This window comes from Triturus cristatus, chromosome 8, assembly GCF_964204655.1.
Source record: "Triturus cristatus chromosome 8, aTriCri1.1, whole genome shotgun sequence".
Classification (NCBI taxonomy): Eukaryota; Metazoa; Chordata; class Amphibia; order Caudata; family Salamandridae; genus Triturus; species Triturus cristatus.
In genome coordinates this window covers 345245338-345259864 of record NC_140591.1, presented here as the reverse complement: position 1 = coordinate 345259864, position 14527 = coordinate 345245338, and the positions used below count along the sequence as shown (strand labels likewise).

At 45.7% G+C, this 14527-nt stretch overlaps 1 protein-coding gene across 1 annotated transcript in view; it reads left to right on the top strand.

Moving 5' to 3' along the window:
• The window catches only part of HSPH1 (heat shock protein family H (Hsp110) member 1), a 702844-nt gene that overhangs the window by 206636 nt on the left and 481681 nt on the right, over positions 1 to 14527 (top strand). Inside the window, exon 9 of the mRNA XM_085621665.1 lies at positions 3102 to 3208. Coding sequence (XP_085477791.1) covers positions 3102 to 3208 — 107 coding nt within the window. The remainder of the gene's footprint in view (positions 1 to 3101; positions 3209 to 14527) is intronic.

Below are 14527 nucleotides of genomic sequence, written 5' to 3'. Positions count from 1 at the left end.
TAGTTGAGAGGAGCAAAGGTGTCTTGCGCCTACGTGGAATGAGAGGCAGCGGTTCAGGTATGCTGGTCCTGCGTTGGAGTGCTTTGTAGACATTGTGAGGAGCTTGAATGTGATTCTTTTTTTGAATGGGAGCCAGTGCAGTTCTCAGAGGTGTTTGGTGATGTGGCTGTGGCGGGGGATGTTGAGAACTAGTCTGGCTGTGGCATTTTGAACGCTCTGTAGTTTCCTGAGGAGTTTCTGGGTGATGCCGGCATTGAGTGTGTTGCTGTAGTAGAGTCTACTGGTGATGAGTGCGTGGGTGATCTTTCAGGATGCGCTGGGGATCCATCTGAATGTCTTTCGAAGTAGGCGGAGCATGTGGAAGCATGATGACACGGAGTGTACCTGACAGTTCATTGTGAGTGAGGAGTCCAATATGATGCCGAGGTTATGTGCGTGACCCATTGGGGGGAGCGGGGGTGGTGGTTCCCAGTGCGGCGGGCAACCAGGAGTCGTCCCAATCTGAGGGGGTGGGACCCAAGATGAGTACTTCGGTCTTGTCCTAGTTGAGTTTGAGGCAACTATCTTTAATCCAGGTGGCAACTGCCTTCATCCAGCTGTTGAAGGTTATTCTGGCGCCCGTGGGTTAGTTGGTGAGGGAGAGGGTCAGCTGGGTGTCATCGGCGTAGAAGACTATGTTGAGTCTGTGGTTCCTGACGATGGCAGAGAGGGGGGCCATGTAGACGTTGAAGAGGGTGGGGCTCACGGAGGAGCGCTGGGGCACTCGGCAGCGGATATCTGTGGGTTCTGAGAGCAACGGAGGTAGTCTGACTCGCTGTGTTCTGCCAGTGAGGAAGGAGTAGATCCAGTCCAGGGTCTTTTTGTAGATTCCGGCGTTGTAGAGTCTCGTGATTAGGGTGTGTGGGGAGACTGTAACGAAGGCGGCCAAGAGATCTAGCAGGATGAGGGCTGCGGTTTCGCCCCACTTGAGGAGGGAGCGGATGTCATCTGTGGCGGTGAGGAGTGCAGTCTTGGTGCTGTGGTTGTTGCGGAAGCCGGATTTGATGATGTCCAGGATGTGGTTCACTTAGATGAACCTGTATAGTTCAGCGTTGGAGGACTTCTCTATGTCCTTGGCTGGGAAGGAGGGCAGGGAGATGGGTCTGAAATTCTTGAGGTCTGTCTTGTCGGTGGATGACTTCTTCAGCAGGGGGTTGATCTCGGCGTGTTTTTAGATATCTGGAAAGGTGGCGGTCTCGATAGAGCAGTTGATGGTGTAGCGAAGCTCGGGGGCAATGGAGGTGGCTGCTCTGTGGAAGATGTGGTACGGGCAAGTGTCCAAGGGGGCTCCGTACTGGATACTCTTCATGGTCTTGAGTGTGTCGTCTGTGGTGAGGGGAGTCTAGTTGAGCAGGTGCTGGGGTTAGTCCAGGTTTCCTTGAGGAAGGTGATATTGGAGAGACTGAGTCGAGGAGGTCCCACATTTCTGTGGCATGTTTGTAGAGGATGAGCATGTTGAGGAGGATGCAGCTGGGCAAGTCAAGTGCGCTGTTGGTCGTCTGGGTGGCAAGAGGAGCTGGAGTGCAGAGGTGGGTGAGGGTTCCCTGGCATCCCAGAAGGCAGGCCCTACCTCTTAAAAACTCAGTTGTTGTGAAAATTGCTTTCATGAGCACTGTTGGGGCAATTCATTTTATAGTGTTAACGTCTTTTGGCCATTGACAGTAATCCTTGAATGCATTTGTCTTGCACTTTACCCCACATGTGCATTTTTTTGCTGTGTGAACTGTGCACATTGCTCACAGTTCTTACTGCGAGTTGAGAACTGAATGTTATTTTGACTACACTTCACTTTTTTTTATTAAGATGTGGCATACAGATATTTATCCTGCAGAAACTGAAATTACCACAGGATTTCCATCCTCCGTTTGCTTATTAAAAGAAAAGTGTAAGCCTAATGACTGTAGACATATAATATCAATTCACACGAAGACAGTAAAATACAGTCTAAAGATGGCACGCTAAGTGGTTTTCTGGTCAATAAAAAAGTGAACAAAATATTTTATGGAGTCCAGGCACTAGATATTTGGGTGATGCTCAGTATCTGAATCCACAATACCCTAAAACTGAAACAAGAATTGGCAAAGCAAATATGTCTTAGTTCAAAAAGATACTCGTCAAGGCCAGGGGCTCAAATGGCTTACATTCTTGCTATGGGTTCGCTTCTAAAGAAAACCCATTCCAAGATGGCTTCTGATGCAAACCCATGCATCTTGACACATCTGCACTTGTGTACCATGACACGTGTTTGTATGCATCATGACGCTTAGCGGCCTTTTATAATTTACTGTTCTAAAATGGCAGACTGCTATGTTCGAATTATAAATTGCAATGTGAAAAAAGTCAAAATTAAATGCAAGTGATATATGAGAAAGAAAGGGAGTGCCCAGCAGCACTTAGACCCCTCAAAAAAATAAAAAAATAATTTTAGAATTTTGCCAGGGCCAGTGGGATGAGAAGATGGACAGGGGAGGGGGGAGTGAAGAGTGTATGAACATGGAGTGAGAGGTAAGGAGGACAAATGGAGACAGAGGGATCACTTTTATGGCTCCAGGTACGTGAGTGACATAATATTTCAATGGGCAAGGCATGGCTCACTGCTCATAAGGGCCATTTAGCATACTATTCTGGCTGTATGGCAAGATGCTGCTAGAGAGAGAAAAATTCAGAGGGACGCCATTTACTCAAGAGCAGACAGCTGAGATAGACACAAAACATCCAATTATGTGCCATAGGCTGACCCAAATTGCTTATTAAGTATAGTTTATGTCTTGGAAATAATATATCTGACTACAGACAGCTAAAGCTCTCTGTAGCTGAAATCTACAAATGTACTATTGGTTAATAACCCAAGTAATCCATTTCAACCTGCTGTTACAATTATTTCAAATCAGGTTCTAAAGGATGAGGAGCTAAAATTAGCCAAATCACCATAAGAATAATTTGTTTAAATTTTTTTTGTGTTGAAAACTTGGTCTGCTGCTAATAGATGTGATATTGATGTATTGCTTTTGCCTGGAAATAGTTTTTAGTAGCTAGATTTCAGTGGTTATATTTTCTTTCAGTGTGCCATTCTCTCTCCAGCATTTAAAGTGAGAGAGTTTTCAGTCACTGATGTAGTTCCATTCTCTATATCTTTGAGGTGGACTACCGAAGCAGATGAAGCTGAAGGGTAAGTTATCAAAATGTTCACAAATATTTTTGAGCTGTTTTTGCTTTGTGTGTTTTGGGGGCTCCGTTCTACTACCGTTGTCCATTTGTTCAGTTAACAAAGGTGTACCTTTTTGCTGAATGATCATATTAATTGTAAAATTATCTTGCAGTTGTATGTTACATTAAAGTACCTAAGCATAAACCCACTGCTTTCCAAATGCTACCTAATGTGTGGTGCAGGGAATGGAAATCTTGTTTTTGACTGTACACATATTTTTTACAGAAATATTTTGAAATGTAATCCTTTCCTTTTTCCCCTTAGATGTCAGGAATAGCTTCAGGTTTAGATCACGCATCAACTGGCATGGATTCCGCTGCTTAGATGAAGCTTTTTTGTTTTTTATTTTTTCTTCTACTTGTGTTTATTAGCATTTTCCATGTCAATACAAAAACATCAAACACAATTGAAAATTGCAGCATTTTCAGATACAATGACCTATTCAATACCACATCGACTAAGATTCCCAGATCAACTCTCACCGTGTGGGAGTCCGTGACCCACATATCAACTTCAAGTACTACACTTTACAGTTTTCAATAGGTCTGGCGTGGACTGCTAGGTCCATCTTGACTCGGTATGCCAATCCCTACCCAATGGGAGGAGGGACCGCATTTGGTTCCCGTACTCACTCGTATCTAAGGGTTCACCATTGCCAACTCGGGGAGCGGCCGTTGGTGGCCATAATTCATCTCACCCACGTCCCCCAGCCACTCCACTATTTCGCCTCATATTTCCAGTTCCCATTCATCTCATCAGTCAGCAGTCTTCTCAGTCTACATTCCTCTTCCGTAGATCACTCACTCAGGTCTGACAACCATTTGTACCTTGGAGGGGACGTGGAACTTAACCAGTGTCTCTGGGCCAATACCAGCCCTAGAATTGCAAATCTGTGTCTCATTTTCTTTCTTTGGGAGCGGTAAAAGCCCAAGCAGGAATTGGTGCACCGTGCTTTCCAACTTGTTTCCTGTGATCTCCCTGAGTGTCCGCTCCATGTCATATAGAGAAAATGGACTGGGGACCCATTACATCTAGAACTGCACCATCTATGTATGTATGTATTGTTCAATTAATTAAAATCATTACAATATACTATCATTACAGTATGCTATAAAAGAGGAAAAAAGAAAGCGAAATGTAAAAAGACACACTGAGTTTGCTTAAGACTTTAAAAATCTAAATCTTAAAAACAATTGTCCAAGCTGGAACTGAAGTGTTGGTGTGTAGGGGTTGCTTCTGCAATTGGGGGCCTAGTTTGGGTGTCTTTTTTTTAGGTGGGCCCTGTGCCCGAAAAAAAAAAAAAGTTTCATTTGATGACTGGCCATTAAAACAACTGAATTTTCCTAGTTTCGGTGTCTGGTGCCTGGGTTAACTTATTTAGTCCACTGGTTTTGCCCCCTTTTTTTTTTTTGCACCACCTAGGAAAATCCTATGCAACTTCTTTGGTATGAGGTACGCTCGGTTCAGGTAATAAAGATGCATTGGTTTAAAGCATGCCTTACTAATGGTGTTCTTCACATGGGCACAGGCACACTTTTATTCGGCATCTGTGAGAGGGCTTTTCATGTCCGCTGACCAGCAATTGCAGACAAGTCCCATATCAATGTATTTATCAGCCTTCAATGCCACTGATAGTCGGGAAATTGGATGCCTGGATCCAGTATGATGCTAAGTGTATGGTATTCCTCCGGTTCCTCCAGAAGGGTCAACCAGATCCCCCGGGCCGTGCAGGAAAGCTTGGCATACTGCAGAAACTGTCATGGTGCTACCTGGAAAGGGGTGGTCGCCTCCGTCATAGTAACAAAGTTGCCATTCAAGTTTAGGTCCCCCACTGTTTGGCTGACGCCTGCCAGCCTCTGTGTCATATCAATCAGTGAATTGCACTTGGTGAAAAGGCTTCAGCCAACAAAGCGGGAGAAGCCTCTCTACAGTGATTTTTGTAAGATTTAATCACCATCTGTTACCAGACTTGTTTCACAATGTGTGGGCAGTCCGCTGACCCTCCAGTGCCGCACATCAGTAGCCTGGGGAGATGGCTGTCCTCCACCAAACCTGCCAGCAGGCGTTTTTCTCTATTGGTTTCATCTGCGCACCTAAATGCTGCGTATTGCAGGAGTCCAGCCATATAATACTACTGCAGATACGAATGCCCAGATGTGCAAACGAGAAAATCACTTCCTTGTGCCAATTGATGCGTAGGTCGGATGCACTATCAAAGTCCTCCAACACTTCCTACATTACCGGTATCGAGTCCCCTGGCCCGCACAGGTAGAGGAGACTGTCATCAGCATACATCGAAACAGTATGCACTGTAGTCCCGAAGCGCACACCCTACCCACCCAGGTCCTGCCATAGGCACGCCTCCAGGGGTTTCATTGCCAGGGCAAAGAGGAGCGGTGAAAGAGGGCATCCTTGTCTTGTACCCCTCCCCACAGAGAAAACCTCGGACACCACCCTTCCCGTCCGCACTCATGCAGCTGGCTAGGCGTAATGAAGGCACGCCCAGGACAAGAATTCCAATTCCACTCCCATACACCTCAGCACCTCCCACAGTTATCCCAACCCAGGGCGTCGAAGGCTTTCTCGATGTCCAGTGCCGCTATTGCTGCTTCCAGCTCCATCCCCTGAATCGAGTGCATCTTGTAGGACAGGTGTCGAAGAGTCATGAGTACCCTTCCCCGGCCTAAACCCACATATCTCATCCTCCACCAGATTCGACACAACCTGTCGTAGGTTTATGGCTAGTATCTTGGAAAGTTTCTTCGTATCCACGTTCAGCATGGAGTGTGGCAGACACAACCCTGTGTCTCCCTTGTCTTTTTCCGGAGCAGGGATCAGTACAATGAGCACTTCTCACATATGCACTGGCAGCATGCCTCGACGGCTAGCCTCTAGCAACGTCTCCAGTAGCTTGGGGACCAGTAAACCGGAATAGATTCGATAGCGGATTTTACCATGTGCCACAGTCAAGAAAGGCCCCTACCTCTTGGTTCGTGTCGACTGTTGGTGCCTAGTATACACCCACCAGTTGGACTCTAAATAGTGCGTTAATGCCCGTCTGTTCAGCCATCGCTGTTCCGTCTGCCTGAATTAAGGATAAAATCAGTGGGGAGCGGGGGGGTCTTTCTGGCTTAAGCAGCCACACCAGCTGTCTCCCAGATGTATCTTCCACCCGTTGTAGCCGTTGTCGATAGTCTCTCCTTATATAACAGTCCAATGTGTCCCATATATTCTCCATGTTGCGCCATGCTGCCTTCAGCGCCCCACCCTCTGCTCCCTGCCTTCCCGCTTGGCGCTGCAGGCTGGTTAGTTCCTCCTTCCCTTGTAGTAGGGCCCCTTCTAACCTCCTCCTAGTGCCACAGGCCCGAGATAGGCTTTCTTCCCTCACGCCCCACTCTGAACCCCTCAACTGGGTAGAGTTCCACTGGTTATCAAAATACCCCTGCAGGACTGTCTGGAGATCCTCCCGTTTGCAACTGCTAAAAAGGGTGATGGCATGTACAAATGCTATTTTGAGAGTCACTGACTCGCAAAATTGCTTTTGCGACTCCCGTTGTTAGGAAGGGGCATCCCTTCCTATTAGCGAGTCATGATGCCATGTACAATTGTTTTGCGACCCCATTTGCGACCGCAAAACATTTGCAGTTTACCACCTAAAGTAGATGGTAAACCACTTGCAAATGGGAAGGGGTCCTCTGGGGATCCCTTCCCCTTTGTGAGTATGTATGACAATATTTTTAAAGAGCATGCAGTGGTCCCAGTGCCTGCGCTTTAACACTTGAAAAAACGGGCTGCGTTAAAAAAGAAAATACTGCTTTATTTAAAAGCAGTCCCAGACATGGTGATCTGCTGGCCCCAGCAGGCCACCATCCTTGGGAGTGCTAGCCATTCCTTATGGGGTCGCACATTGCGCTTGCTTCATGAATATTCATGAGGCATGCAATTTGCGACCCCATTAGGAATAGCAAACAGTGTCTGAGACACTGTTATACATCACAATTTGCGAGTTGCAAATTACGAGTCACAAATGCGATGCAATTTGCAGGCCGCAAATTGGTGGGTCGTACAGCTGGCCCCTAGTACCTTGTCAGGCACCTGAACTAATCGTCAGCGCCTTCGCTCCATCCCAGGGGCTACCGGCTGGAGAGGTCCAGAATGTCCTCAACCACCATGAGCCACTGTCTTCGGATGTGGACCAATGTGACTGCTTACAACAGTGCTCGTGCTTCCACTTTCTCCGTCCTTTGTCTTTCCACATCCAGTGTGCCATCCTGCCTAACCTCCACTGAGGTGCTTAAACGTGACACACTCCTGTGGCTGCCGTGGCATCTCCCGGGCTGCTCCTCTCCAAGAGCTGAGCGACCAATTGGGGGTATCTCCTATGCCAGGCACTGGGATTCTGCTGTCCCCCCCGAATGTCCAGTCAGTCCCATGCCTCCTCTGGCATCACAAACTTCAATTTTGCAGGGTATACCAACATATTTTAACCCCATGGCTCTCATAGTTTTCTTACTCGCCCAAAGATTTTCAACATCTGCTTTACATGCTGTGTGTAATCTTGAAAGATCCAAATTATGCAGTTCTTGAATGAGGGATCTACCTGCCGGTAAACTGTCTGTAATACAAAATCTCTGTCCCTGTAGCTGAGGATCTTGGCGATTGTTGTTCTTGGTGGCCCCCCTGATGGTAGGGGTGGCACCAGGGCTCTGTGGGCAAGTTCCACCACAAAGACATTCGACTAGTCGGCGTCTGACATTGTTTTCCGTTGTTATTGTTCTAGAAACAGTTCTGTAAACTGTAAATTGCAGAGCCTGGAGTGATCCTCCGCTCACAGTTCGAGCCGCTGCGTTTCGGTCATCAGGGTGGCAAGTGTGGACTTTAGGGTGCTCACTTTCTCCTGACGCTTTGTAACCTGCTGTCAAGGACCTCTAGACCACCTTACACCGGCCAATTCGCAATAGGTTCACTTTCAAAGATACTGAGTCTACTTTGGCCTGTATGTTGGCACTGTTGGCCTAGATAGCTGCTAAAATCTGTACGCCCGTGGGGCCTTGTGGGTCATCCGGCCCCCTTCATGCTCACCGCTAGTGGGCCGCCCCCGGTGGCCATGGCAGTCTATTGATTGATCTTTGTCTGCTGGGCTCCCGGCTTCACTCTGTCTTTACCCATACCTGAGTCGGATTAGGGGTCTCAATGCACCACACAATGAAGTGGTCCCCCGGGGCTACGCACCTCTACGTTGGACAGATACCAGTTGCGTGCTGCTCCCGCAGTACCACCAACCAGGCGCTCTCAGTAGCCCCAGCAGTAGGGGTACTCCAGGTCCACTGAGCCAGCTAGATGTCTGGCACACCAAGTTCACTCCACTCTCTTCAGCCCTCGGGCCGTGTGGGATCGTAGCACTTTCTTGAGCAATGGGGACTGGAGACCCACCGCTAGACTATCAAGCCCTTTCAGTATTAGCTGGGTTCTAAACAAGCAGTTCACTGTCCAAGCTGCCTGGGCACAAGCCAATTCTGTATAACACAGATGCAGTCCTCTGCTGCCACCTTGTCGTCCTGAGGGACCCGAGCGCTGCCAACACTCAAGCGTGGTCCAAAGCGCTCACCCCTCTGCCTCCGTCCATCAGCCTCAATGTGTTCAGGCCAGCACTGCTGTGTCCATCCCTCCCCATGACCACGAGAAAGGTTAGTCAGGTCTCTGTTGCAGGTGGAGCCGAGGCAGGCCGCCCAGTCCACTCAATGGGCCCACTGTCATCGTAGCATCGGCAGCAGTGCTCCTTAATTTCTGCAGTCCTTCTCTCGCTGCTATGCCAAACCAGGCACCATGGGAAAGCTTTTAGGATTTTTAGAGTTGGTTGTTGTGCATTGTGTGCTTCTGATACCCAGAAGAAATGCCGCTCTGGTGCACCAGTGATGTTAGATACCAACTATAATCAGTGTGAAGGATGTTTTGGCATTTGTCCATGTGTTTAACTCCATCATGCACTCTGCATTGGTAGGTAATGATTTTCCATTGCCATTGGTTTTTTAACACTTTTTTGGAGGTCCCCTGGAGGACATCGTTTATCTTTTCTAATAACCCTTTTAGACCCTGTATGAGAATGCTTTACACTGCCAATTTCCTACCATGCAAACATTCGAAAGAATACCTTTGATGTAGCAGCCTATTGTCATACTGACATGGTGCACAGCTCACTTATGTTACAGGCAGAGAAGTTAATTGTACCATTACTAGCGGAGTATGGCCAAATAGGCACAGACTGCAATTACAGACTTGTGCCATGCTCTACGTTAGAAATAATAGGACTACAACCTTTTCCAGCTTTCAATCGCTTGTAGATTGTAGCTCTTTGACTATTTCAACGGTCATTCTGGGAATACTTGTATAAATGATGTTGCAGTTTTAAAACCACTTTTAAGCACTCGTAGGAGTACATTCCTGTATTATCACAACACTTATGATAACTTTAATATCCCTTTCAGTGAAAGGTTTTGCTTGCTTGTAATGATGTGGCTTTTATGTCAGGATTATAAAGGTGCATATCAACCAAGGGATTAATTTCATTTTAGTGTATTGTACTCCACTCCACCATTGCAACAAAGTCATATACTCTGCAGATTTGGTGCACTACATCCTGCCATTTTTAGAGATCTCTGCCTGCTTGGTAGCTCATCAGAAAGCACTGTAATTGTACTGAGTGGCCCAAAACTCTGCAAACTCTTTTGTTCAGAAACAAACTACCAACACTAGAGTTTGTGATAATGGCCCTGGCACCCTGAGACTCTTCTCCCAGAATTAGTGGGCTATTTTTCATTTATTAGGTTTTGGGACTTCAATCTAGGCTTTTCCTGGACGTCCAGCACAGGAGAAAAGTACAAATGAACGTCCCCAATAAATAGGGTGAACAAACTGAGATAGATACTTGGACTAACTGCCTCTTGTCCATGGGGCTCTTGCAGGTAGTCAGTTTGGTGCACATGTTACTCTGCCACATTTGTGGCAGAGTACCATTTCCACTAAGCTCGAAATATCTCTGTGATACAGGAACTACAAGGGGATATAATGTGTCAGCATCACAGTTCTCAACTGGGGCTAAACTAGCTCAGTGGGGCTCAGTTAAGAGGGTTGATCTTTTTATTTTGTTTGCTTGATAAAATCTAGTGATTACAAGATTGGCGTCAAAGGTTCTTGGACAGGTGTCCGGCATAACACCTTTCACAAATTCAGACAGTGGTCTAGTATTAGAATTCAAAAAATAATCTGGATATGATAAGTACATGTTCGAGGCATATGAGCTGCAGATCACACACTAAGGATAAGATCGCCATCTGGTGTTGGGCTCGGATGATTGCAGGTTGTTGTTGTCTTCGGAAGAAGTCTTTGGTCACGAGATTGGTGACTCCTCCCCTGGACAACAGTGCGCATGGGCATCCACTCCATCCTCAGATTGTTTTTTTCCGCCATTGGGTTCGGATGAACTTTTTTGCGCTCCAGCAGAAAACTTATAGCAATCACTACAACTCTCTTAACTTCAAAACTCGACGTCGAAAACCATATCGGACCGACTCCGGACGCGGCTGATGGAAAGGACACCTTTTAAACAAGCATTTGCAATGCAATAGGTCTCGCATTAGGAAAGTTTGAGCTATTGGTATTGTAAATGCCAAATTTTGTATTTATGTGTTGGTTTTGAAAGTAGCTAAATTAATAGCTTTGTCATTTACAATTCCAATAGTTGTAACTTTCGCAAATGTGACACTTATAGCATTTGTAAGGCAATATGTGTTGTATTTACGTGACTTAGATGTATTGATATTACAAATAACAATGGCTTTTATTTTTTTTAAATAATTAATACTTAAATAAAAGTTATTGTAATTTATAATGGCAATGGCTTAAACTTTTGTAAATAACTTTTGTGAAGATTATGTTTAGTGTATTTTATTGTGACGAAAATCCAAGAACAGAAGTGAAATATTAACATCTTTTTGTGACATTTGTAATAAAGTTTGAAACATTGAGAGAACATATTTGAACCAGTTGTTGTTGAATGGTTGCACAGATTGATGCTGTGGTGGCGCTGAGTGATGTTGTGGTGGCGACGAGTGATGCTGTTGTAGCGCATAGTGATGTTGTTGTGCCCTGAGTGATGCTGTGGTGGTGCTGAGTGATGCTGTGGTGATGCGAGGGAGGGCGATAGATAGATAGAGGGAGGGCGATAGAGGGAGGGCGATAGATAGATAGAGGGAGGGTGATAGATAGATAGAGGGAGGGCGATAGATAGATAGAGGAAGGGTGATAGATAGAGGGAGGGTGATAGATAGAGCGAGGGAGGGCGATAGAGTGAGGGTGATAGATCGATAGAGGGAGGGCGATAGATAGAGGGAGGGCGATAGATAGATAGAGGGAGGGTGATAGAGTGAGGGAGGGCGATAGACAGAGTGAGGGAGGGCGATAGATAGATAGAGTGAGGGAGGGCGATAGATAGATAGATAGATAGAGTGAGGGCGATAGATAGAGGGCGATAGATAGCTAGAGGGCGATAGATAGATAGAGTGAGGGTGATAGATAGATAGATCGATAGATATATAGATAGATAGAGTGAGGTTGATATCTAGATAGAGAGATAGAGTGAGTGTGATAGATAGATAGAGTGATGGCGATAGATAGAGTGAGTGCGATAGATAGATAGATAGATAGATTAGATAGATAGATAAGATAGATAGATTAGATAGATAGATAGATTAGAAAGATAGATAAGATAGATAGATAAGATAGATAGATAGATAGAGTGAGTCTGTTAGCTAGATAGATAGATGGAGTGATAGATAGATAGCGAGTGAGGGCGATAGATAGAGTGAGGGCAATAGATAGATAGATAGAGTGAGGGCAATAGATAGATCGAGTGAGTACGATAGATAGATAGTGTGAGGGCGATAGATAGATAGATAGATTTTGTGTGATAGATAGATAAGTATTTAGAGTGATGGTGATAGATAGCTAGAGGGCGATCGATAGATAGATAGAGTGCGATAGATAGATAGCTAGAGGGCGATAGATAGATAGAGTGTTGGTGATAGATAGATAGATAGATAGATAGATAGATAGATAGATAGATAGATTGTGGGCGATAGCTAGATAGATAGCTAGATAGATAGATAGATAGATAGATAGATAGATAGATAGATAGATAGATAGATAGATGTGTGGTCTGTGTGAGAGGGGGCAGTGTTTGTGGTCTGTGTGAGAGGGGGGCAGTGTGAACTTTGTTCATTTGTTAACTAAAGTTATACAATAATTCTAATTTAAGCACAAAACACCTAGCACCAATAGACATTAACCAACGAAAAAACCCAAAAATCTACTGATGCGTTTTAGAAAGTGTGTGTGGTCTGTGTGCGAGGGGCCAGTGTATGTGAAGGACCAGTTGCAGGTGACTTGCGAGGGCAGGCCTCAAGACACAGAGAGGCGCAACAGAACAAAAGTGCTGTTAGTCGAGAGAGTGATCTTCATCAGAATGTAAGCAGGAAAGCAAAGAATGAAAGTCATACAAAAGCATACGCGTTTGGGTGCGTAAAGTAAAATAATGAAACACACATTCAAAAGTAAATAAATATAAGAGATGAATGCAAAGCACAGAGGCAGGAGGTCAAGTAGTAATTCACACAGAGCCGAGATTCCGGAAAAGTTGCGAGAAAGAGAAGGCGGGGCGGAACTACACGGAAGGGGAGAGATGCGTGGGTGGAGATAGGCCTGTGAGAACGCGCTGCGGAGACCAAAGAAAAGGTTTGCGACCATATGGAGAGTGAGGGAGTTTGCAGCCTGGTGATTTGAATGCGTGTGGCAACAGAGGGAGAGCGCGGCGCTCGCGCGCCACAACATTTTCAGACCACAACGTCCACGTGAACTTTGTTCATTTGTTAAATAAAGTTAAACAATAATTCTAATTTAAGCACAAAACACCTAGCACCAATAGACATTAACCGACGAAAAAACCCAAAAATCTACTGATGTGGTTTAGAAACGTTTTTGTTTTTGTTAAAATTTAGAAAAGGCACCTACTGACATCGTACGAACTAGGGGGCAGTGTGTAAGAGGGCAGTGTGTGAGGGGGAATTGTATGAGGGCACAGTGCGAGTGTGTAAGGGTGCAGGCTGTGTGTGTGTGGGGGTGTAAGGGTGCAGTGTGTGTGACCTAAAGTACTGTGAGTGGGTAATGTGTGAGAGCAGTGTATGTGGGGGCAGTGTGTCAAGGGGTCAGTGTGTGAGGAGGAGTCAGTGTGTGTGGTTTGTGTGAGAGGGGGCAGTGTGTGTAGTCTGTGTGAGAGGGGGGCAGTGTGTGCAGTCTGTGTGAGGGGGTAGTGTGTGTAGTCTGTGTGAGGGGGTAAGTGTGTGTGGTCTGTGTGGGGGGTAAGTGTGAGTGGTCTGTGTGGAGGGGTAAGTGTGAGTGGTATGTGTGAGGGGGGCAGTGTTTGTGGTCTGTGTGAGAGGGGGGTAGTGTGTGTGGTCTGTGTGAGGGGGCATTGTGTGTGGTCTGTGTGAGAGGGGGCAGTGTTGGTTAGTGACTTGTCAGTAAACAGTATTTCTATTTTCTTTAAAGGCTGTATTAGTATTGAAAAGAAATACACAATCTGACTGTGGCTCACGTAAATGACTGCAATGCCTTGGAAGTAAACTGTATTCTTATTTATTTGAGGGTGAGGGGGTGCAGAGTGTGAGGGGTCTAATGTGTGTAGGGCAGTGTGTGAGGTAGCATTTTGTGTGGTCTAATGTGTGTAGGGCAGTGTGTGAGGTAGCATTTTGTGTGGTCTAATGTGTGTAGGGCATTGTGTGAGGCAGAACAGAATAAAAGGATAAAAGTGCTGTTTTTAGAGAGAGTGACTTTTTGTTTGTTTTGCATGAGAATGTAAGCAGGAAACTCAGACAAAAGCATAAGTGTTTGGATGCGTAAAGCAGAACACAAAGGCTGGAAACTATTGAAGACAAGGGCAGACAGCAAAACACAGAGAGGCGAGAAAGGATAAAAGTGCTGTTTGTGGAGAGAGTGTTTTTTTTTTCCGCATAAGAATGTAAGAAGGAAAGGAAACAATGAACATGTTTGGGTGCGTAAAGTGAAATAAAAAAAAAACATGCAAAGTAAATAAATATAATAGACGCATACAAAACTCATAGGCACGAGGTCAAGTAGTTAGTCGCACAAAGCCGAAAATCTGAAAAAGATGCGAGAAAGAAAAGGCGGAGGGGAACTACATGGAAGAGGAGAGACGCGTGGGCGGTT